This window comes from Monodelphis domestica, chromosome 7 (assembly GCF_027887165.1).
Source record: "Monodelphis domestica isolate mMonDom1 chromosome 7, mMonDom1.pri, whole genome shotgun sequence".
NCBI classification, from domain to species: domain Eukaryota; kingdom Metazoa; phylum Chordata; class Mammalia; order Didelphimorphia; family Didelphidae; genus Monodelphis; species Monodelphis domestica.
The window spans coordinates 137,249,575-137,271,429 of record NC_077233.1 but is presented as its reverse complement, the minus strand read 5'-3'; the positions used below and the strand labels follow the sequence as shown (position 1 = coordinate 137,271,429).

Genomic DNA, 21,855 nt, shown 5'->3' with positions numbered 1-21,855 from the left:
ATACTCCCATGTGTACTAAGCTCACACCGAAAGCACCATTTTCCCAAGTCTTTTTAGGACCTCTGAAAGGTTGAAGGTGGGGCCTTCTGAACCGAACACCTGCCCTGGATTCTCTCCAGGCTCCCGGGGCCGCTGCCTCAGTCGGTCCACTTGAGAGCCTGTCAGTTCCCTCTCATCTCCACGGGCGGCCTGCTCCACATGGGATCCCCCTGTCTCTCCTGAGGCTCCCTGAGGAAGCCAGGGGAACTCTTCTCCCACAGAAGCTGAGCGGCACGTGTCCCAGCACCGGTCACTGGGGTGGTAGCCGCAAGCACTTCTCCTAGTCAGATACCCTAACCTCTGCGGGGCCCAGCTCCCCTCCATCCCCAAAAAACCGCCAGCACTTCCATTTTCTGACATTTATTGAGAGCCGATGGCAGGAAGCGCAGACGGCTGCATAGACCACTCACCATCCCACAGGGCCGGGCACACAGATCCTAGAAAGTCCAGTCTGTCCAGGGCCCGGATCCCTCGGACACACACTGACCAGACACACACAGATGGATGACCCAGGTGCTATGATCCTCATCCACTGTGGCAATGACAAGGCCGTGATGTCCTCTCGGTGTGTCAGGGCAGGGGGCGGGGGGACCCTGGTCTGGATGCTTTGGACTCTGCTGCCCGGCCAGACTCACAGGAGCAAACCAAAAGCCCGCAGCAAGGGGACACCACCAGTCACCAGGGAGATGGCAGCGCACACATACACATACACACACATACACACACAGCGTGGGGAGCACCAAGGGAGATGGACAGCTGGAACAATGGAATACGATACAGAGTCCAGACCAAACGACCAGCACAGAGCACACTATCTGTCCGTCCGCTTGTCTCCCCAGCCCAGAGGCCTTCGGGGCTCACACACACAGAGTCGGCTTCACAACAGCTAGTTTCAGGCTTTTAAAAAAAATTGTGTTTAAGAACTGTCAGAAGTTGTGCCCAACCACGTCTGATCAGCCAACACAACAAAGACCGGTGGGGACCTCGAGAGAGGGGAAGGGGTATCCGAGCGGGGGCGGGGGGGCAGAAAAAGAATGACCACACGATACTCGTCAGACCACACGCAAAGGCATTCATCAGAACTCGGAGCAGGGTCTGCACTGGCCACTCGGCGCAGGAATAGCCATTCCGGAGGGTGAGTCGTGCCCTCGCACACGCACACACGCACCCCCCCCACATATATAGAATCACACAGAACACCCACATAATCATCCACCAACACACTGCATCTACCCTCCCCAGAAACCCGCACGGGCCCCGACGTAGATGGCTCCCCCCACAAGTGCTCGGTCACGTCTCATCCCACCCCGTGAGGCTCGCTGTGCCCACTCACCCACGTGTACAGCTGCCCTCCAACCAGACAGGCAGACCCTGCACACTCCCCGGCTGCGGCACAGCCGGGGGGAGGAGGAGGAGGGCAGCCCTAGTGCCTGAAGGTCTCTGTGGCGCGGTGCCAGGGGACGCAGCCCATCAGCAAACAAGGCACATCCTTCGAGTTCTTCAAACGCAGAGAGAGATGAAGAAAGAAGAGCGGCAGGAATGGGATGGGATGGCGGCTGCGCGGAGCCCCCAGGCACACCGATCCCACCCTTCGGAGGGGCAGGAAGCCTCCTGCTTGTGCTACTGGGAAAGCGGTCTGGCCACTGAGGGACAGACGGATGGACGGATGGACAGACAAGACAGGTGGCCTTGGCCTCTAACAGCTTTTGTCTCAAACTAAAATCCAGTTTTCTCTTGGTTGGTAAATGGTTTTCTATAGAATCAATAATATTTCTTTCTTTAAATATATATTTGTTAAAGTTAAAGTTTTACCCTTTTGGATCTCTGGGAAAATCTGCCTCAGCTCATTTCCAATAAATTAATACTCTTCTATAGCTTATTATCTGGTCTATGCCTCTCCCTCGGGGGCAGGGGTAGGGCCGTGGGGTCGTGGGGAGCGCACTGACGGAGCCTTGGGAGGAGCTGTCCCTGCAGACTCACCCCAGGACCAGGCTACTACCTCTGGTCTCTTTGTGCTGTGATGGAGCCGGGGTGGGGGGCTGGGGCCGGAGCACCCCTCCCCAGCCCAGAAAGGAAGTGAAGCGAGGGGAGGCAGCCCCCCCCAGTCCCCAATCGGAAGCAGTTTCTGTGCTGTACCTCTGGTCCTCAGGCCTGTGCTCTGCGGCTGATTGGGGGGGAAGGGGAGAGGGGGGCTGGGCCTGCCTATGTGGGGTGCCCCCCACCCTCCAGTGGTCCAGGGAGCCTAGGACCAGCCCAGCCCACAAGCCTGCTTTTCTCCTACCGTCTCCACCTCTAGCCAGCCCCACTTTGCCCGGCCATCCTTGGGCACTGAGCCTGGCAGCCTTCCCCTAAGAACCCAGGCCTCGGGCCCTACCTGGGACACCAGCAGCCAGCCTGAGGGCCAGAAGAGAGCCGGGGGCTCCTGCCCAGGGCCTGAATCCCTTCCCCTCCGGTGGGGCAGAGCTAGGAAGGGCACACACTGGACAGGCCCGTGAGGGCCACAGGAGAGGGAGGAGGAAGGAGGAAGCGCTAACCCAGCTGTTATTATTGCATCATGGGGGAGGGGGGGAAGCAAGAAGAATGCAGCCCTGGGCCGCTGTGAGGTGACCACTGGCAGCAGCACCAGTGACCAGAGAGCCCTTGGACAAAGTGAGCCAACCTGTGACCCCAGCCTCCTGCTCTACTCATGGCCCCCCGAAAGGTTGTGCTTGTGATCAGGAGGGGCATGGGAGGGCAAGGGAGTGGGGACCCCCTTCAAGGGCACCCCTTTCTCAGTCCTGATCCCCCCACCCGACAAACATTGCTGCCCCAATACTCCAACCACCAACTACCAGAGCTCAACCACCAGCCACCATCCAATCAGCCAAGCCCTGGGGTGGGAGGGAATGAACCCCTCGGTTTCCTCCCACCCCCCAGGAATCCTCTAGCCCCCCAACTCTGAGTCCTTGCCCCACTCCCCAACCTCTCCATCTGCTCCACACCCTCGTCCAGCCCAAGTCTCTGCCTGGAGGCTGGGTCAGTGCCAGGCAGAGGTCAAGAAAGGGGCAAGGAGGCAGCAGCAGCAAGGGGCCAGATGGGGAGGGGGTTCCATCAGGGAGGCTGTCCCCCCAGAAAGCACCCCCCCAGCCTGCAGCACAAAGAAGGCGGCCTGTGGATGGCCGGCCTGGAGCCCAATCCTGAGGTAAAGTTCTGTGTGGAGCCCGGGGTGGGGCGAGGGGGGGAGTCCTGAGGTTGGCTGGGCACCTGATGGGCTCACTCCAACATGGCATCCAGCTGGTCAGCCAGGTCGTCAAACATGCTGCCAATGTCATCCAGGATGCTGACCGTACTCTTGGACTCAGCCGTGGAACTGAAACGGAGAGAGAGAAACTGGGGGCGATGCCTGAGGGGATAGCCAATGGGGGATCCCAGGGAAGGGATTCAAAGGTCTCTAGACTCACCCCTTTGTTTTACCATGATGAGAACAATGACTTACCCAAAGTCACGGGGGTTAGCTTTCAAGCCCAATGACTGACCAAGAGAATGGCAGCCAGGGGGCTCCAGACAGTGACCCCAAGGGGAGGATGGGGAAAGGGGGGCCAGAGGAAAAGCACGGGGGAGAAGCTGAGGACAGGGACCCCAAGGAGACAATGGGTAAAGGGGGGGCCAGAGGAGAAGCACAGGGGAGAAGCTGGGGACAGGGACCCCAAAGGGACGATGGGTAAAGGGGGGGCCAGAGGAGAAGCACAGGGGAGAAGCTGGGGACAGGGACCCCAAGGGGACGATGGGTAAAGGGGGGGCCAGAGGAGAAGCATGGGGAAGAAGTTGGGGACAGGGACCCCAAGGAGACAATGGGGAAAGGGGGGCCAGAGGAGAAGCACAGGGGAGAAGCTGGGGACAGGGACCCCAAGGAGACAATGGGGAAAGGGGGGGGCCAGAGGAGAAGCACAGGGGAGAAGCTGGGGACAGGGACCCCAAGGGGACGATGGGTAAAGGGGGGGCCAGAGGAGAAGCATGGGGAAGAAGCTGAGGACAGTGACCCCAAAGGGACGATGGGTAAAGGGGGGCCAGAGGAGAAGTACAGGGGAGAAGCTGGGGACAGTGACCCCAAAGGGACGATGGGTAAAGGGGGGCCAGAGGAGAAGCACAGGGGAGAAGCTGGGGACAGGGACCCCGGGGGCATAACACATACTCAGCCGCCTGCCCATCATCTTGCTTAATCTTCTCTTCCACAGCCTGCAGGGCAGCAGCCAAGGAGGCGCTGGTCTCCTCCAACTTCTGGTGAGCGCTCTCACTGGTGCTGCCATCTCCAGGGGGCACAGCCATGGCGGCTCGAGGTGGCTTGATGGGCACCTGCTGGGGGGGCACACCCGGCGATGGGGGCTTGGCAGGGCTGGCGCATAGGGAGGGCGGTGTGCTGGCTGGCTTACTGGTAGTGGCAGCGGCAGGTGCCTGGCGGGCTGGGGAGGGTGTGGGCGTGGGGCTGGCACTCACAGACTGTAGTCCCAAAGGGGCCTTGACTGGTTTGGGTGCTGTGGGTGGAGGGGGTGGCTTGGGAGACACCGGCGGGGGCGTTCCGTGGGCCCGCTTCACCTCTGTGGAGGGAGAGAGAGTTGTACTAGCTGTGCCCCCCTCCCGCCTTCCAGAACTGCTTTGGTGGCAGAGCCACCCAGCAGCGTATTCCCGCTGGCCGCTGCTGCCAGCGGCTGTAGCTCCCCCATTCCCTCTCCGGCACCCCCGAGCGAGGGCCCCGCTAGACTAGGAGGACTCCCGGGGTCTAAAGCTCAAGAACCAGGCAGAGCCCTCCTGGTGACGAGTCCCTGGGGGGAGCCTACAAGACAGGACCACTGGGTCTAGGTCCGGAGAGGGTCAGGAGACCCGAGAAGCGTCTGGTCCGGCGACTCGGGCCTCCTCCTCCTGAGTTTAAAGCCGGACATCCGGGAAGTGGGAGCCAATCCTTGGCCCTGGGATGTGCGTGCCTCTACGGTAGGACCCTGCCCGAGGCGGGTCTAGGCGCGGCCGGAGCCCAGGGAGGGGGGCATTTGGGTGGGCCACCACAGAAAACACTGCTGGATCGAATCTCACTGGCCTGGAAGGCCAGGGATGAGGCAGGAGCCCTGGGCTGGTCCTTGTGCAGAAGGCACGTTCTACTGGCCTTGGGGGTCCAAAGTCTGGATTCCGACCTCCATCCTGCTCCTTATTCCCTCACTGCATGAACCCAGACTAGAGCCCTCTGGGATGGAACTAGAGGGTCCCTCCCGTGACTGCCAAGCTCTAGATATTGGGACCCTAAAAAAAGAGTCCGTTCTCTTGGGGTGAGGCCCGTCCTCACCTGCCCTGCCCCCTCTCCTGGGGGTCCCAGACCTCTGCCTGCTGCTCCGAGGGGAGAGGGCTGCACCTACCTGGGCTGCCAGGGCTAGGAAGAGGAGCCTTCTTGGAGGTGGTTGGCGGTGAGCCCTGGATCTTGGGCACCGGCTGGGCCAGGACGGGTTTGGGGGACACAGGGGGCTTGACAGGCTTTTTGGCCTCTCCATCAAGTGGCGGGGGAGGAGGCAGATGGGCAAGGTCCATGGGAGGGGGGACAGCAGGAGGGGGCAGCAGAGGCAGGTCTGGAGGGCCGCCGCTCTGCTCAGAGGCCGGCCGCCGGCGGACGGTGCCCGTGCCGTTCTGATAGACGGACAGTGGGGGCGGCTCCATCCCGGGCTCCCCCCGTTCCTTGGTCTTGGGCCTTCGTTTCACCGTATCTGACTCGGTCAGGATGAACTTGACGTTCTCCTGCTGGCTCTGCTTGGCCCGGATGCGCCGCTTTAGCGTGGCACTGGCCTCGACCTTGGCCAGGGGAGGGCCCTCGCTCCCCTCCCCCTTGGCCGGGCCCCGGGGCCGCTGCCTGATGGTGAGACTGCCCTCCTCAGCGAAGGGGATGTGCTCGGGGGGGCCCTGCTCCCCACGGCGGGCGGCAGCCAGCAGCCCCGTGACGGGGCCGCTCAGGGTGCGTCGACGGTTGACCACCTCGCCGTCCAATCCGATAGCGTCTTTGTGCTTCACTGAGGCCAGCACTGTGGCCACCCTCGGCTCGGGGCTGGCAGGATGCCCAGGGGGCCCCGGGTGCATGGGATGGCCTTCCAGGGGCCTCCGAGCAGCCCGGGCCCCACCCCCAATGGACGACAACTCCAACATGGCGGCAATGCTCTTGACGCTGCCTGCGCTGCCTGTGTCCACGCTGCCGGCCAAGTCACTGGCGCGGCGTCTCTGGGCCCGGCCGCCGGACGTGCCCTCCTCGGGCCTCGCCTCCTCGCCCTCTCCATCCTGGATTGGCTCATCGGCCAGGTTGGCGCTGGACATGGCAGAGCTGGAGCGCTTGGGTGGGGGAGGAGGAGGCCCCTTCTTCTTAGGCCGCACGGCGAAGGACTGGCTGCGGTTAACGTTCTTATCGCTGCCCGCCGGGGTCCTGACCGAGTGGCTCCGTCCCACCCGCCTCTGCACCGTGGCATAGGGCCCTGCCGCCGGCACCATCAGCTCATCCCGGTCGGGCTCGCTATCCGAGGCTGCGTAGCGGTTCAGGCTGTGTGCCCGTTTCTTGGGCCGCCCCGGCTCCTCCTCGGCCTCCCCTGTGGCCCCGGGGGGCAGACACAACACAGGGACGGGCATAGGGGCTGGAGCCACGGGCGGGGGCAGTCCGCCATCGCCTTCCACGGGCTGGGGGAGCACGTAAGCAAAGCCCCGATGGGTGGGCGACTGAGGCAGCGAGCGGGGTGACATGGGCCGCTCCGCCGGAGGCAGCAGCTGTGGCGTGGGCTTCACCTTGGCAGTGGCCGGGGCCGGGCTGTGGGGAGCGCCCAGCGTCTGTGGGGAAGCCGGTCGGGGCTTAGTGGGCGTCTGAGGCGGCGTGAAGTGACCCCCGGCAGCCCCGGGGGGGAAGGACTGCCGGGGCTTGCCAGGCACCGGGGGCACGCTGGCTCTCTTGACGCTGTGCCCATGGCGAGTGGGCCGGGCCTCTTTGGGGCTAGGAGCGGCGGAGCCCTCATCGGCCAGGTACTCTTGGCTCCGGGACATGGGTCCGCTGGGGCCAGGAGGCCCGTCTCCCAGAAGCTCTTGGGAGCTGCTCATGTGGCGTGCCCTCCCACCCAGGCTGGGCTCGTGCCGCAGGGCGCCGGCCCGAGGTGTGGGGGGCAGGCTGTTGGGCGGCTTCTCGGCCCCGCTCTCCGGCCCCGGGGCTGGGCCTGTCATGGCGGCCTGCAGTTCATCGCTCAGTTCACTGTCTTGGAACGTGATCATCTTGGGCGACTGACATTCGGCGGGGGTGGGCTCTGGGGGCGGGGGAGACTCGATGGCCACCACCTCCAGCGACTGGGGGGCCTTCCTGCGCAGGGCCCCCGCCTCGTACTTCCCGTACTCCGCCTTCTGAAGCTCCGCCAGCTTCCGGACTGCCAGCATCAGTTTCTTCTGGTGCCCTGGAGGGGAGGGAGACACGGCAGATGGGACGGGCCGTCCTGCGGACACCGCGGCCCGGTGCCCCGGCTTCCCGGGAAAGGGCCCTTACCGAGCTTGGTGATGCCGATCTCTTGCAAGTCCTCCCACGTGATGTCCGTGATGAAGTCGATGTTCTCGTAGCCGTTTTCCACGAGCACTTTGTAGTACTGGGCAAGGCCGATCATGGAAAGCCACACGGCCAGGTTAGCCTGAGGAAGGAGACCGCGGAGGGCTCGCCTGGGTCTCAGGACGGGTCTGGGTTTCCCCTGACATCTTCCCTGGCCACTGAGGCTGCCTTGCCTTGCCCTTCCCCTACCTCCGCCCCCCCAGCTGGTCATTCAGAGGTGCCAACTGTGCCTGGGGTCAGGAAAGGGAGCAAGAGACTGGGGAAGAACAGACAGACGGACAGACAGACAGACAAGTCAGTAGGTGTCCCAGAGAAATCGGACCATGAGAATATCAGACAGTAAGTAGACACTGTCCTGAGCCTGGCTCTCGGCCTAAGACCTGGGGGTGCTGGGGGAGTGGGGAAGGCCCCCCGGTCTGAACCAGCCCAGCCTGGCCTGCCTGGGCACTGGCATTCACCACACGCCACCAGAGACACCAAAACATCCAACATTTGGGGGGTGCCCAGACCCATGGAGGCAGGGAGGGCTCGATGACCATTTACCCACCCCACCCCATCCCCACCCAGCCAGCCAGCCATTGGTCCAACCATCTGTCCACCCCACCACCCCTAACTGACACAAACACACAGGGACACACATCCAGCCATGTCCTACGTACATAGACCTCCCAGACACACACACACCGACTGCATCTTCCTCTGGGCCCGCCATATACATATCCACGCCCGCCATCGAGATTCTATCTACAGTACGCGCACACACACCACCCGCACCTCTCTCACATCCATCCTCCTCTCTCCTCTCCCCACCACAATCACGGCTACCTCCCCAGCTACTTCCCTGATCAAAACCGAGGCGGGCAGAGCTGAATGAGGCGCCCCGGGCCGCGTAGGAGCACGGGCTGGCTAGGAAAGAGTGACTTCCCCTATGGCCCCCGCCGGGCGTGGGTGTGCTTGGGGAGCCCCCACCAGCACACAGGGAGCTGGGGGGCCTTTCTCGGACGAGGGAAGGAGCGGCACGCCTGCCATCCCCAAGGCCAGGCGACCACGGAACGGCCCCTTGGAGACCTAGTGCATCTCTCTCCCCCGGCCCATGGGAAGGCCAAGGGAAGACGAGCCCTGCCTACTGTCGTACGTGTGTGGGTCCGGCGGCATGGGTGGATTGAGTGGGCCTGACCTGGTGTGGGGTGTCTGTGTGGACCGTGCGGAGCTATGTGGATTTTACACTCTGTTCATGAAGGCATCTTGGGCCCTGGCCATTGCCTAACAAGGAGAAAAGCTCTTGGGCTTCCCGGAACCCTGGGCCCAGGACTCTGGGCTCAGCGTCTCCTTCTCTTTCTCCTCGCTCTGCCTGGACCCCAGACAAGGCAGAGCCCTGGCCCCAGCCGTGCCCCGCTGCCCTAGGACCAGCCCTGGTGCCCACGATGGACAGATGGCTGGACAGGTGGCTCACTGCTGGCAGGGCCCGCGCTGCTCCCGAGGGGCCATCCTCAGTGTCTGGCCGAAACGTCGCCTCACTCGTCGCCCCAGGGCCAGGTTGGGGGCAGCGGCTCCGTCCAGGCCGGCGGGCGCTGATGAGGCCAGGGTAGCCCTGGGGTGGCCCAAAGAAGTTGCAGGTGTACGCCCCATGCCATAGGCCCCGCGTGTGGCTGCCCCATGCTGGGCAGCCACTGGGCTCCAGCGCAGAGGGCGACTGTCTGTCTGTCCTGGGGCTCCAGTGAGGCAGCACCCTCTGCCCTCCCCATGCCCGCCACGGCTCTGCCACTGCCGGGGCGGGAGGGGCCTTACGGGTTTGTGTTCAGGCAGCCAGTCGGGGAGGGTCAGGCTGTTGATCTCAGAGGTTATCTTCTTCCGGTGGCCAGGTTTGGTGACACCAATGGCCGTGAGATCCTAGGGCAGAGAAAAGGCCCCATTACCGAGGTGGCAGGGCTGCCGGGGCCCATCTTCGGGGCCCAGCCAGTGGCTGGCCAGCTCACCTCGGGGGTCATGCGGCTGATGGTGGGGAGATCGTAGCCAGAAGTGATGAAGTTGGAGGCATAGTGCTGCAGCTGGAAGGTGGCGAGCCATTGGGCAACAGCCTCCGCGCTCTGGAAGACACAAGGGAGCACGGGCTGCAGGCTGGGCCGCTGGTGGACAAGCCTTCTGGTGCCTCCTGGCTCTCCCGGGACCACACTCGGCCCCAGGCCTGCCGCTTCCTCCTCCAGCCTGTCCATGGTCATCTTGGGACTGCGGCCTTCATCCAGGCCCCTCCCCAGGCTCGGCTTCTCCTCCTCCTCCTCCTCCTCCTCCTCACTGGCCTCGCCTGGGCTCAGATGCTGTGGCTGCCACCCAGCCTGGCCACCATCTTCCAGCGCTGCTCAGCCCTCTGGCCCTCCATCCGGCCCCTCCAGCAGAGTCCAGCCACCGTCCAGGGGCCTTGCACCTCCCTCCCTTCACCCTCCTCCATCTCTGGGTCCATAGCTCCAGGCTTGCTCCCCCAGGGTACAGGAAAGGCCTCTGGTGCCCCTATCGGTGTGTGTGAGAGCATCTTGTGGACAGGTGTGTGTGTGTGTCTTAGTGGCAGCCTGAGCCCCTCGCGCCTGCCTCTCCTTGGGGCACTCTCTGGCCCCAGCGGCCCGAGCCCCGCACCCTAGCCTGGTCTAGCCCTAGAGGCCAGCCCCAGAAGCAGGGATCTCCGGGCCATCCCGGCCTCCACACATCACCCACACCCACTCAGCATCTTCCACAAATAATGCATCTCTCCTGAAACACACACGCACGCTGCGTGCATTCCCACTCTCCCTCTGCACACGCCACGCCAGCCCAGCCTGACAGAAACACACGTGCGCACACATATGCCAGCGGCTGCCCAGCAGAGAACAGACAGACAGAGGTCAGACCTGCCCTGGGCTCCCTACGCAACCTGCGGCCCACTCCCAGCCAGGGCTTCTGGCTGCTGCCCCGGCCAGCTCTTGCGGAGGCCCTCCCTCCCTCTCCCCACGATAACAGGCAAAGGGAGCCGCTCCGGGAGCTGAGAAGGGTCCCAGGTGGACCAGAGGCTTGTCCCTCACCTTTCCCTCGGATGCGGGCTCCAGTTTTTTGGCTGGCTGCTCACCATAGGCCTGCCCTGCGTGTGGCACAGACTGGGCACGAGGGGGACCTGGGCAACACGGGGAGAAGGGTGGGGAGCTTGTTAGAGGCTAGACGCCTCTGAGCTCCAAGGATGGAAGCCCAAAGGGGAGGAGCCAGACGGGGCTCTGGGAAGTGGGCTGGTGGCCAAGGTCTCACCTGTGGGGCCCTCCAGGGGCTTGGTGGGACTGTCCCCTGTACCTGACTCCTGGATGGACTTTTGGGAGAGCACAGTTGCTAAAAGCTGGGGACGCAAAGAGACACACCCGACTGGGGTCACCAAAGAGCCAGCCTCTGCTTGGGAGGCCCCCCACCCACTGGTTCGCCCCTCTGTCCAGTCCTACCTTGACCCCCTCGGAGCTGGCGTGCAGAGCATGGCTCCCGCTGCCCCCACTCCTCCCGCTGGCCACACCGCCCAGACTACTGCTTCGGTCAGCACCTGCCAACACCAGAGACGCTTCAGGAGGGGGGCCGCTCCCTTTGCCCCTCCTTTCAGGTCTCGCTTGCTGGCTGTGGGTAACGATACCCACAAGAGCGAGAAGCCCCTGCCCTGCCCTGGCTTCCATACCAGTGAAGGGTTTCCTCAGCACCCAGATTTCCTCTGGAGGGGCTGCAGAACTGCCCTGGGAAGGGGACAGGTGAGACGGACTCATGTCAGCTCCGCGGGACCCTTCAAACACAGCACAGATATGCCCTGAGTCTTGACTCCTTACCTCCTGGAAGAAAGCCAAGCCCCTCCTGTGGGGAGTGGAGCCCTGGCTGGGCCCCTCTGGGTTCCCCAGGGAGAGCACAGCAGCCATGCAGCGATCCCTCCTCCACAGCCTCCCAGGACCCTGAAACCCCAAATCCCCCTCCTCTCTCTTAATGGGGTAGGCTCTGACAGAAGAGGACAGGCAGGCCATAGTCACAGTTGGGCCAGTTAACCCTTTCCACTCCCCTCTTGTACCCCAGCCTCGAACTCACAGCCAGGGGCAGGCCAGTGAACCCTCCCCCCTGTACCACAGCCCTGAACCCCGGAGTTCTTCAGAGCAAGGGGCTCCAACAAGCACCTTGGAGAATGACTGTATGGGCTGAGGACAGACAGAAGGGGGGAGGAACGGAAAGCAAATAGAGAAGAAATTGAACAGGCAGATAGAACCTCTGAACCATCCTCAAACCCGCCGGCATGGGCTCCATTCCCTAAAGGTGAGCACCTCAAATTGCCCTTCCCTCTCGGAGCTGGGTAGGACCTAGCCTCCCTTTGACTGAGTTGCAGCAGAGGGAAAGACAGAGATATGCAGAGAAATCCAGAGACAGGAAGATAGAGACACGAGAGAGACCCAGAGAAAATGGGAGACGGGAACCAATGAGAAATGCAGAGACAGAGAAGCTGGGGAGAAATGCCTGGAACAAGTGAGGGGCCTGAGTCACAGGCTGTCACTGACCAGGGGAGGGAAACACTCAAATTCAGAGTAGACCAGTGTGCAGTCAGCCTGTCTGGGGCTCCTCTGGACCACTGCCAGAAAAGGCATTCTGGGGAATGGCTGGAGGAAGGAGGAGGGATGCCGATAAGGAGAAGGAGTGGAGAAAGATGGAGCCTTGACAGCAGAACAGGAGCCAAATGAACCACTCCTCTACCCTTCCCCTCCACCTCCGCTCCAGGGGAAGGAGACTGGATCCATCGAGGTATTCTTACCAGTTGATGCAAGAAGTGGGCTATGGGTTAGGGAAGGCTCCAGGCACCAGACTTTGGGTTCCCTCATCTAGAACAGATCTGATTCTCTCAGACCCTATACAGTCATCTATTACCCCTGGGTGTGGATCTTCCTCCGTGGCCTAGCTCCTGATTTCCTACGGGATGACTCATCTGGGGCTCAGGATCTTCTGGGACTCCACAGGAGATCATTCTCATTTCTATAGCTGAGGGGTGCTCAGACACATGCACACATGCACCCATGATGCACGCATGTTCCGTTCTCTGAATACCCAGTGTGAACATGAGATACCGCATGCCAAGGTCAGACCATCAGGGTATGGTGGGAAGGGAGGAAGGGTCAAGAACAGAGTGCTATCTGGTATTTGAAGTATCAGTAGGGGAAAAGGGGGATCCACTCCTACCCCCTACTGCTAGGCAAAGAGGTACAGTTGTCTCTTCCCATCCCTCTTCCCAGAGAAAGTCAGTCTTGTCCTCAAACCCCAGGGAAAGGAGTCAGGAATTGCCCCCTGAAACTGTCCAGTACTAGGAAACTGAGTCTAATCAGGGCTCAGGGTGGGCATGTGGGGTCAGGGGTACAGCAAGGTTTAGGGGTGAGAATGAGAATTGGGAGGTGAGGGGTAAAATCGAGGGTCAAGGCCTGGATGAGGGTCAAGGTAGACTAGTTGCCTGCTCGTTTGGTGATGGCCTCGCCTAGGGTAGACGGGAAATAGCCAACACGATCATTGCCAGTCCGGTTGTCATGGATACAGCCTTTCCACCTGCCATCAGGATGCTGTTCAAGGACCTGTACCAAGTAGGGGGCAGGGTTGAGGACCTACTGGAGGTTTGAGGAGTCTTGGGGCCCAGGACAACATGATTCAGGGAAGATCCATTCCCCCAACATGAACACACTAAGGTTGTAAGAACAAAATGGCAGACAGCAGGGAGGAGTTCAGGAGACCCCATCCATCTCCCTTCCTTTGCTGTCAAGTTGAGAAGAAAATTAAGCTTTCTCCCAAGCCAGGCCACTGAGAGCATATTGGTGTCACTAGTGACTCTTCCTGAACCTACCAGGAAGTCTCCTAAATTATTAACTAATAGGAGGGAACAGCTCTGCGTCCTGTCCTGGAACCAACCCTCCCTTGGAAGCTGAATACGCCGCCACCACCCCAAATGCCCTGCCATGTTCACGACTTCTCACTGACCACGCTTCTCATAATCACTTTCCCCAAGTGGCCACATGCCCCACTGCTTCACCCAGATTGACCCCAAGGGAGATGGGGTAGGAACCAAGGACCCCAGAAATCTTTGACATCAGCCTAACTCACTGACTGACCACATCCTCCCAGGACCAATTCCCCCAGTGAACGCTCCTTGTTCTCCCACTCACAGTGATCACATCTCCTGCCTTCACATTCAAACTCGTCAGGTCATAATTGTTGCAATAATCCTTTGTTGCTCGGACCTGCAGGGCGGCCGATGCCTCTGGAGGTGCAAGAGAACAAACCCACCCAGTGCCAGGTAATCCAGCCATCGTACCTCCCCCCCCTCTAAAGATCCCTAAGTCCGACCTTCTTTATGCCACCCACCCACTGCCACAGCAGCTGCTTCCCACCTCTGAGCAGCTGTTTGATCTCCTTGCTGGCCTGAGAAGTGGTAAACTGGTGGACAATGTCCAGGGCGGTCTGGCTGTAGGTGTTCCTTACGTGGGCATTGATTCCACTCTGGTTGGAGAAAGAAGGAAAATTCGGGTGAGGAGGCTTGGAGCTGGGGTTGTGGGGCTGGGAGAACTTGGGACAAAAGCAGAGAATGGGCACCAAGCCCACTGCCTCATCCAAAGTGCCCACAAAGGAGACAGGTGGGGGACCAAGGACCCCGGAGGTCTCTGACCTCTGTCTAACTCCTGATCTCTGTGCCCCCAGCCCTTCTCTCCCACTCTGACCCCACCAAGTCTGTCTCCCACTCCCTGAGCTTACGTCCAGCAGGAGCCGAACCACATCCGTCTTCCCACAGAGTGCGGCTTCATGCAGGGCAGTGCCTGACTTGGTCTGACGGTTAATGTCAATGCCAGCTTGGAGGAGGAGTCTGGGCATGGGGAAGGCAAGAGGGCCAGAGGTGAACCAGGATACTGGCAGTTGGGTCTCGTCACAGCTTCCTAGCTTTGACAATGAGCCTGTACCCCTATCACACAACCCTCAGAAAAATCTGACTCTTCCCTTTTTCTCATTCTTCCTTCTCAAGTGACCAACTCAGGGTCTATATCCTCCTGAATCTAGAGCCACAAAACTACATCTGACCCCCTTTTTCCATTCCTATACCTTCCATTCTGGGATAGGTGTAGGACTATTATTATGGCCCCCTCGCCTTCATTCTTTCCCCCACCAAATTCATTCTTTACATTACCGTCAAAGTAACCTCCATAATGCGCCACTCTGATGACATGACTTCCTTACTTGAAAAACTTCAGTAGCTCCCCAGGGCCCCCTGGGCATTTCTTTGACCGGCATTCAAAGCCCTCCACCCCTTGGACTCACCCAAATATAGCTCCCTTCTTCTTTAATGAGGACCCTCTGCTCCAGCTAGTGTCTCTTTCCTCACAGTCTTGTCTTCCTCTCCTGAACACACAGGGCTCATTCCCACTACTCACACTGCCTCCCTCATCATGTTGGGAGTCCAACACCCCCTACCCAAATGCCACCAGCTCCAACCAGGGCTGAATCTCCTTTTTCTGAGCTCACAGTCTAGTCCTCTTTCCCACCTGGTCTGGTCCTGTTTTCTCACTTTTCTCTGTGTAAATTTAGTCTCCCTCCCTGATGGTGAGCACCTTCCCCAATGACAGGACCCTGGTTTATTCCTTCTATATCTCCCTCCCCAATTTTGAACCTCCCAAGGGCAAGGGCAAGGTCTGCTCTTTCTCTGTCTTTCTCTTAGGGTTGAGAAAGGAACAAACATTCATTAAGCCCCTACTATGTGCAGAACACTATAGTGTAAACAAGTATCATCTCACCTGATCCTCATAATAACCCTGGGAAGTAGGTGCTATTATTATCCTCATTTTACAGTTGAGGAAACTGAGACAGACAGAGGTTAATTGACTTGCCCAGTGTAGCACAGAGAGTATATGATACTGAATTTGAATTCAGGTCATCTGGATTCCAACTTTGGGTCTCTGTCTTCTGAGCCACCTAGCTGCCTAATTCTCAGGGAAATTATGCACAAGATTGGGCCAATGGAGTGAAGGAGTATTTGGGAGAGACAGCTTGGTTAACCAATAGAGGAAAAGAAGAAAATCCAAAAGTCTTTCCTGCCTACCCCCTCCTGTCCATCCCTTGCCAGCGGCATACCTGATAATGTCAATGTGACCATTTTTGGCTGCCAGGTGCAGGGGGCTGGTGCCATTTGGGTCAGTGGCGTCTCCTGGCCGAGGCTCAATAAGGCCGCACACATGTTACTGCTCAGGAGCAGCTGCACTACCTTTAAGGGGATAAAAGGGGAAAGGAGAGGAGAGTCAGGATAGCTACTATCATGGATGTTGTCACTGCGCCAGAGGCACAAGATCAGGCATTCTCAATCTGGTCTCCCAGGACCATCCCAGGCTCAAGAGACAGAAACACCTGGGCTGTCATCTCCCTCCCTCTCTCGCCGTTCCCAGGCCACTGCCTACCAAAGGGCCCTGGGGAGACTTACCCCAACGCGTCCAAACTCACAGGCCAGGTCCAAAGGCGTCTTCCCTGAATTGTCCACAATGCACGGGTTGGACTGATGCTGAAGGAGCATCTCTGACTGCAGGTCCCACAGGGGAGGGAAAGGGGAAGAGGGAAATCAGTGAGAGCCGATAGGGGTCTAGCAACCCATCCCTGCCCTAGTCCTCCCTCTGCATCTGCTCTGGAGCCCTCACCACATCGTAGTGCCCGTGCTGGGCTGCCAGGTGCAGCGGGATATGGCCCTCATCTGATGGGACGTTCACAGCGGAGCCTGCTTTCAGCACCAACTTCATAGGCTCCTTCCTCCCTTGCCAGGCTGCATAGTGCAGAGGCCGCATCCCTGGGGTAGGAGGTTGATGGTCAACTAGACTCTGACCCCTGACTTGGCCTAGGGTCTCCCTCCAGAGGGGGGAGGAGTGAGGGGGTGGGAGGGGAGAGCACTTGCCTTTATTGTCTTTGATGTCCACAGCAGCCTGGGCCTCCAGCAGCAGGCAATGAGCTCTGTGTTCCCATTGAGGGCAGCATGGTGGAGGGCTGAGAAGCTGGGAGGGACAGGGTTGGAAGGTCAAACCCCATCCAATACAGCCATGGGCCAGAGGAAGGCTTAGTACCCCAATGACTCCCCAACTCACCCATCTGGGTCCTGGAAGTTGACATTAACCTTCTTGGCAGAGCCTAGGAGCTCTAGGAGGGAAGAGAGGAGGAGTGAAGAGGATGAATGGGAAACCATTGCTTTCCCCAACTCGAGCCATCCTTGATGGGGCACAAAAAGGGAGGGCACAGACCCCGGTGCCAGCCAAAAAACATCCCACAAACACCTCTATTCACAGAGAATCCTAAAGCCAATAACTTGGCTCCAGAGGAGATAGAACTCCAATGTAAGTCCATGGCTGATGTTCACCATCTTAATAGTAATTAAGTATAATCATGATAATGAGTAATTATATAGCACTCACTACATGCCAGGTACTTGTTTTATCCTCACAATGACCCTGAGAGGTGGTTAATCCCATTTTACAAAGAAGGAAACAGAGGCAGACAAAGGTTAAGTAATTTGCCCAAGGATGCCCAGCTAGTAAATGGATGAGGCCAGATTCAAAGTCAAGTCTTCCTGACTCCAAGACCAGCTCTCTACCCAATGCACCACCTAGCTGCCTCACTGACATTTCCACAGCGTTTCAGGGCATGCAAAGTCCATCATCTTCTTTATTCCTCATGACAACACTAAATAGTTATCCTAGTTCCCATTCTACAGCTGAGGAAACGGCCACAGAGAAGCAAACCTCCCAGAGCCAGAAGCAGCAAGATTGAAACCCAGACCCTCTCTCTCCACCAAGCACAGTGGCCATCCTTCATCAAACGGGGGAAAGATGATTGCAGATGAGCAGTAACTTGGAAAAATGAAGGGATACTCCCAGGGTTTAAAGATATCCATTCAACCCATTCATTCTACCTTCTCTGAACACAAAAAACAAATCCTCCTTCTCCTGCTCATAATGAGGTTTCACGAAAGTGAGGACAGGATGGGGCAACTACAGCGGCTACACTTCCCAGCTGTGTGACACTGGGCAAGTCACTGGACCCCCATCACCCAGCTCTTACCACTCTTCTGCCTTGGAATGGATAGTATTGATTCTAAGACAGAAGGTAAGAGCTTTAAAAAAATGAGGACAGGAAATGCTGGCCTCAGTTTACCTAACAGTACCCAAGGAAGGTCCCTCTCCTGTGCCAGGCTGCCATAAGATTTGAGATGCCACTGGCTCCAGAGCCTTCCTCACCACCACAAAGAACCCCTGCCCCCTTGCTGCCGACAGGACTGGGCAGCATCTCCCCCTGAACCCTGTCCCCACCCCCACCCCGCACACACAGCGCCATATCCTCCCCTGGGCTCCTGGCCCACCAGGGCACCGATCCAGCTGCTGCTGCCGCTACTGCTTCTTTTACTAAATATAGCTGGGGGGTGGGGTGGGGGAGACAGGGAGAACACACAACAGGCTCTCCTACACAAACACACACACACACACACACACACACACACACACACACACACACTTCCAGGATGGGCTGAGGACTCTGTATGGGAACTAATTGAATAACTCCCCCAGTGAGCGATCCATCTTCCTGACGTCTGCACACAGGGTGGGGCAGCTCAGACCAGCTTGGGAAAGCTAGAAGATCCAGGACGGGGTGTCTCCTGGGGAGAGACGGGGGCCCCCAAGGCCTCGGTATGAAGCTACCGGCTCACGAAGCCCTCACCCACTTTTCTGGGCACACAAGAACGGGGCTCTTGCTCTCTCGTCTCCTCAACATCCCCCTGGTTCTTCAGCATCCCCAGCATCCCTTGGGAGAGGCTGGGATGGGCTCTGGGGGCACGTCCTGGTCCAGAAGCTTAGAGCAGAGCACTCCCTTCTAAATGTGGAAGAAAATAAATGTACAGGCAAGCGTGAGTGTCTGTCGGTCCGTCCGTCTGTCCGGCCCTCTATCTCTGTCTGGGTGTCTGAAGCATTCCTAACAAGACTGAGGTTCTGATGGACAAAGAGCAAAAAACTCCAGTGCTGCCCTCCCTCCAACCCCCAGGTCTCAGGCCCAGAACCTAGAGCTCATACGTTTGGAACAGAACCAAATAGCTTATTTTCTGACCCCATGGGCCAGTCATTCTCTCAGCTTCCTCAGTCCTCTCGGCACCCTCCCCCCCAGCTCTGCCATTTCACCCTGCCCAATTCCAAACCAATCCCGCCAGACTGCCCCCTCCCTCCGGTTCCTCTAGTTACCACCCCAGAAGCAGGGAGAGACACCCCAAGACTCCAAGCAGACCCTAGCAGAGACAGCCCAGGACACCAGGACTCAACTCTTGCTAGAGAAGGAACAGGAAGTCGGACAGATGAACAGAACACACAGAAAAATGGGCAGCCAGATGGACGGATGGGTGGATGGCCATGGACAGACAGATGGAAGACAATCCCCTCAGAGCTGGCTGCGCTGGCCCTTGCCCTGGGCTTGGGCCCTTCGCCGGATCTGAGTCAGTCCTGGCCAGACTCTAGTGGTCCCCCACCACCACTGGGCCTGCCAGGACATTGGTTACATAACCTGTTTGTGGGTCAATCAACTCCTTGGGGGAGGGGACCTCCAGGCTGGACAGAAGCCCCTTTGTCCACGATTAGGATGAGGGGGGTGGGGACTTATGGAGAGGCCCAGGGGGTGTGGCCTGGTGGAAATATGATAGGATCCAGGGGGAGTGGGTAGATGGTGTGATTCGATTTCTAGGTTGGGAAGCAGAGTACTGTGTTCTAGTCCTATCTCTGACTATGTGACTTTAAAAGTGACTTCATCCTTCTGGGATTTAGTTTCTCCCATAATGTAAAATTAGGGGTTTAGATTAGATCATCTGTAAGACTTCTCTTGTTCCTAAAATTTCTCTTCCAGCTCTAACATTCTACATTCTAAGGTCCCTTCCTCTCCCTAAGGAGTCAACGTAGGTGGTATACTGACTAAGGGTGCTGGACCAGGAAGACCTGAATTCAAATCCTGCCTCTGACCCTTATTAGCTATGTGATTCTAAGCAAATCATTTAACCTCTGTTTACTTCAGTTTCCTCAACCGTAAAATGGGGAAAATAATAGCACCTACTTCAGGGTTGTTTTGAGGATGAAAAGAGATCATATTGGGAGAGGGGAAAAAAGCTCAGCACAATGTCTGGCACACAGTAAATGCTTAATAAATGCTTATTTTCTTCCTTCCTTCCCTCCCTCCTTCCTTCCTATTCTTCCCTTCCTCTTTCTTTTCTTCCTTCATTCCTTCCTCCCTCCTTCCCTGCCAGCTAACATTGTGAGCATCAAAGCCTCTTGTAGCTCTAACATTCTGTGTGCTAAGGTCCCTTTCAGCCCTAAAATTCTGCATTCTAAGATCCCTTCCAGCTCTGACATTCTAGACACTAAATCATTCTATGCTGTAAGATTTCTTCTAGCTCAGGCCTTCTATGGTTCTGTGATTCTATCCAGTGAGACCCACACATACATCTGTTCAGTCACACCACAGCACAGTAGACCTTCCTCATTAGCACATAATAGGTGCTCAATAAATAGTTTTGAATGAATGAAGTCACACATTCACACAGTCACATATCCACTCACTGTCACATACACAGTCACCCACGCTTGCCTCCCTGGCCAGGGGTGAAATTTAAGAGCAAAGGAGAATGATGGCTGGGATGGATCTGAAATAAACACTGGGAAGATGGGAGGGTCCTTGCCAAGAAAGTAATCCCCTACCTCCATCACACACACACACACACACACACACACACACACACACACACACACACACACACACACACACACGAGTCACGGAGTCAAACAAAAACACAAAGACAGTAAAGACATAGCCAGCCAGCCTGATAACATCCAGAGCTGGGGAGAATCTGTCTCCTCCACTGGACAGATTAGGAAATTGAACCAGGATGCAGGACACTTGTGCCCTTGTCCTCTTCTTTGCTCCATTTCAGCTCTGTCTTCGAGATCTCCTAGTATTTAGTGAGGGGAGGGAAGGGAAGGGCTCCCAGCTCTTCCATCCCCCTCTTTCCCTCTGAAAACCCACATAAAAGGTCACGGATAGCCCCAGGTCTTCCAAGGCTTTTTTGAGGTCATCAGATTTCTCTCTTCCTTTAGGGAAAACAGCTAGCTCCTTCAGCCCAGGAGTTTCTCCAGCAGACATAATAAATGACCATGCAGAGAGACCTTGAGAGCTTCCCGCTGTATTATCACCATATATCACCCTTTGATATCAGCTTATACTCCAGATCTTAACCAATCGAATCCTAATATCACTGAAGAACCCTAAAGCAACTGCGTGACCTCCAGGCATCAACCAAACTCGCCCCAAATATGGGCCCCCTGAGGCTATGATAGCAGCTCCCGGGATCATCACACTGACTCTGAGATGTCACCATCCTGACCTTACAAAATCAGCGCCGATTCCTGGGATATCACCTCTTTCACCCTGAGATCTAATCATGCACATCTCATAATATCACTTTACTGACCCTGTGATGCTATCATGTCAACTCCAAGATATAACACTAATCCCATGATATCCCCCTGCTCGGTGGTGTCCCTGTACTTAGCCCTATTATCACATCTTACCCTGTAGACACTGACAAGTGTGTCTGAGTTCTTGTGTTCCCTCTGTAAGGGGCAGGGCTTCCCGCCAAAGACTAGGAGAACCCCAAGGGCACAGGGTGCACACACACATTTCACCCCTGGACTTCAGGCAAGTGCCTGAATGCTCCTGGTTTCTCCCATCACCCACTCTGGCTACACCAAAACAAACAAGGCATGAGGTTGGCCCACACCCTTGGCTTCTCAGGATCCTTGAATCATATGGCAGCAAAATGATCATAGGTCACTGGCCAATGGTCCTCCTGGTCTATATAACAACCACACCTAGGCAGCCATTGATACCAAGGAATTGCAGGAGATTATCCCCAACTACTGATCTTCAAATCCCCACATCCATCAGCAGTTAAGTTTTGTCAAATTAGCTCAGTAATAATTTGCATCCATTTTTTTGCATCCATTCCCACCTCTCCACTCACACAACCACCACCCTAGAACAGGCCATCATTACCACTTTCCTGGAAGATCATAATAGCCTCCTAACGGCCTTCATTTCTCTCCTTTCCAAGCCATCCTGCACATGCTGCCAAGTTAATCTTCCCAGTGTTCCACTCTGATCACAACACTCTTGAGTTCAAAAAA

General features: G+C 57.7%; 1 protein-coding gene across 1 annotated transcript in view; it reads right to left on the bottom strand.

Annotated features, from left to right (window-relative positions):
* Positions 1 to 383: 383 nt before the first annotated feature.
* CASKIN1 (CASK interacting protein 1) overlaps positions 384 to 21,855 on the bottom strand; it is a 26,928-nt gene continuing 5,456 nt past the window's right edge. The window contains 21 exon segments of the mRNA XM_056805590.1: positions 384 to 3,388; positions 4,211 to 4,613; positions 5,421 to 7,469; positions 7,559 to 7,697; positions 9,404 to 9,505; positions 9,592 to 9,702; positions 10,666 to 10,754; positions 10,883 to 10,967; positions 11,068 to 11,162; positions 11,292 to 11,393; positions 13,086 to 13,203; positions 13,789 to 13,883; positions 14,014 to 14,122; positions 14,375 to 14,483; positions 15,743 to 15,830; positions 15,833 to 15,872; positions 16,086 to 16,181; positions 16,297 to 16,442; positions 16,548 to 16,595; positions 16,598 to 16,644; positions 16,735 to 16,786. Coding sequence (XP_056661568.1) covers positions 3,292 to 3,388; positions 4,211 to 4,613; positions 5,421 to 7,469; positions 7,559 to 7,697; positions 9,404 to 9,505; positions 9,592 to 9,702; positions 10,666 to 10,754; positions 10,883 to 10,967; positions 11,068 to 11,162; positions 11,292 to 11,393; positions 13,086 to 13,203; positions 13,789 to 13,883; positions 14,014 to 14,122; positions 14,375 to 14,483; positions 15,743 to 15,830; positions 15,833 to 15,872; positions 16,086 to 16,181; positions 16,297 to 16,442; positions 16,548 to 16,595; positions 16,598 to 16,644; positions 16,735 to 16,786 — 4,220 coding nt within the window. The 3' untranslated portion in view covers positions 384 to 3,291.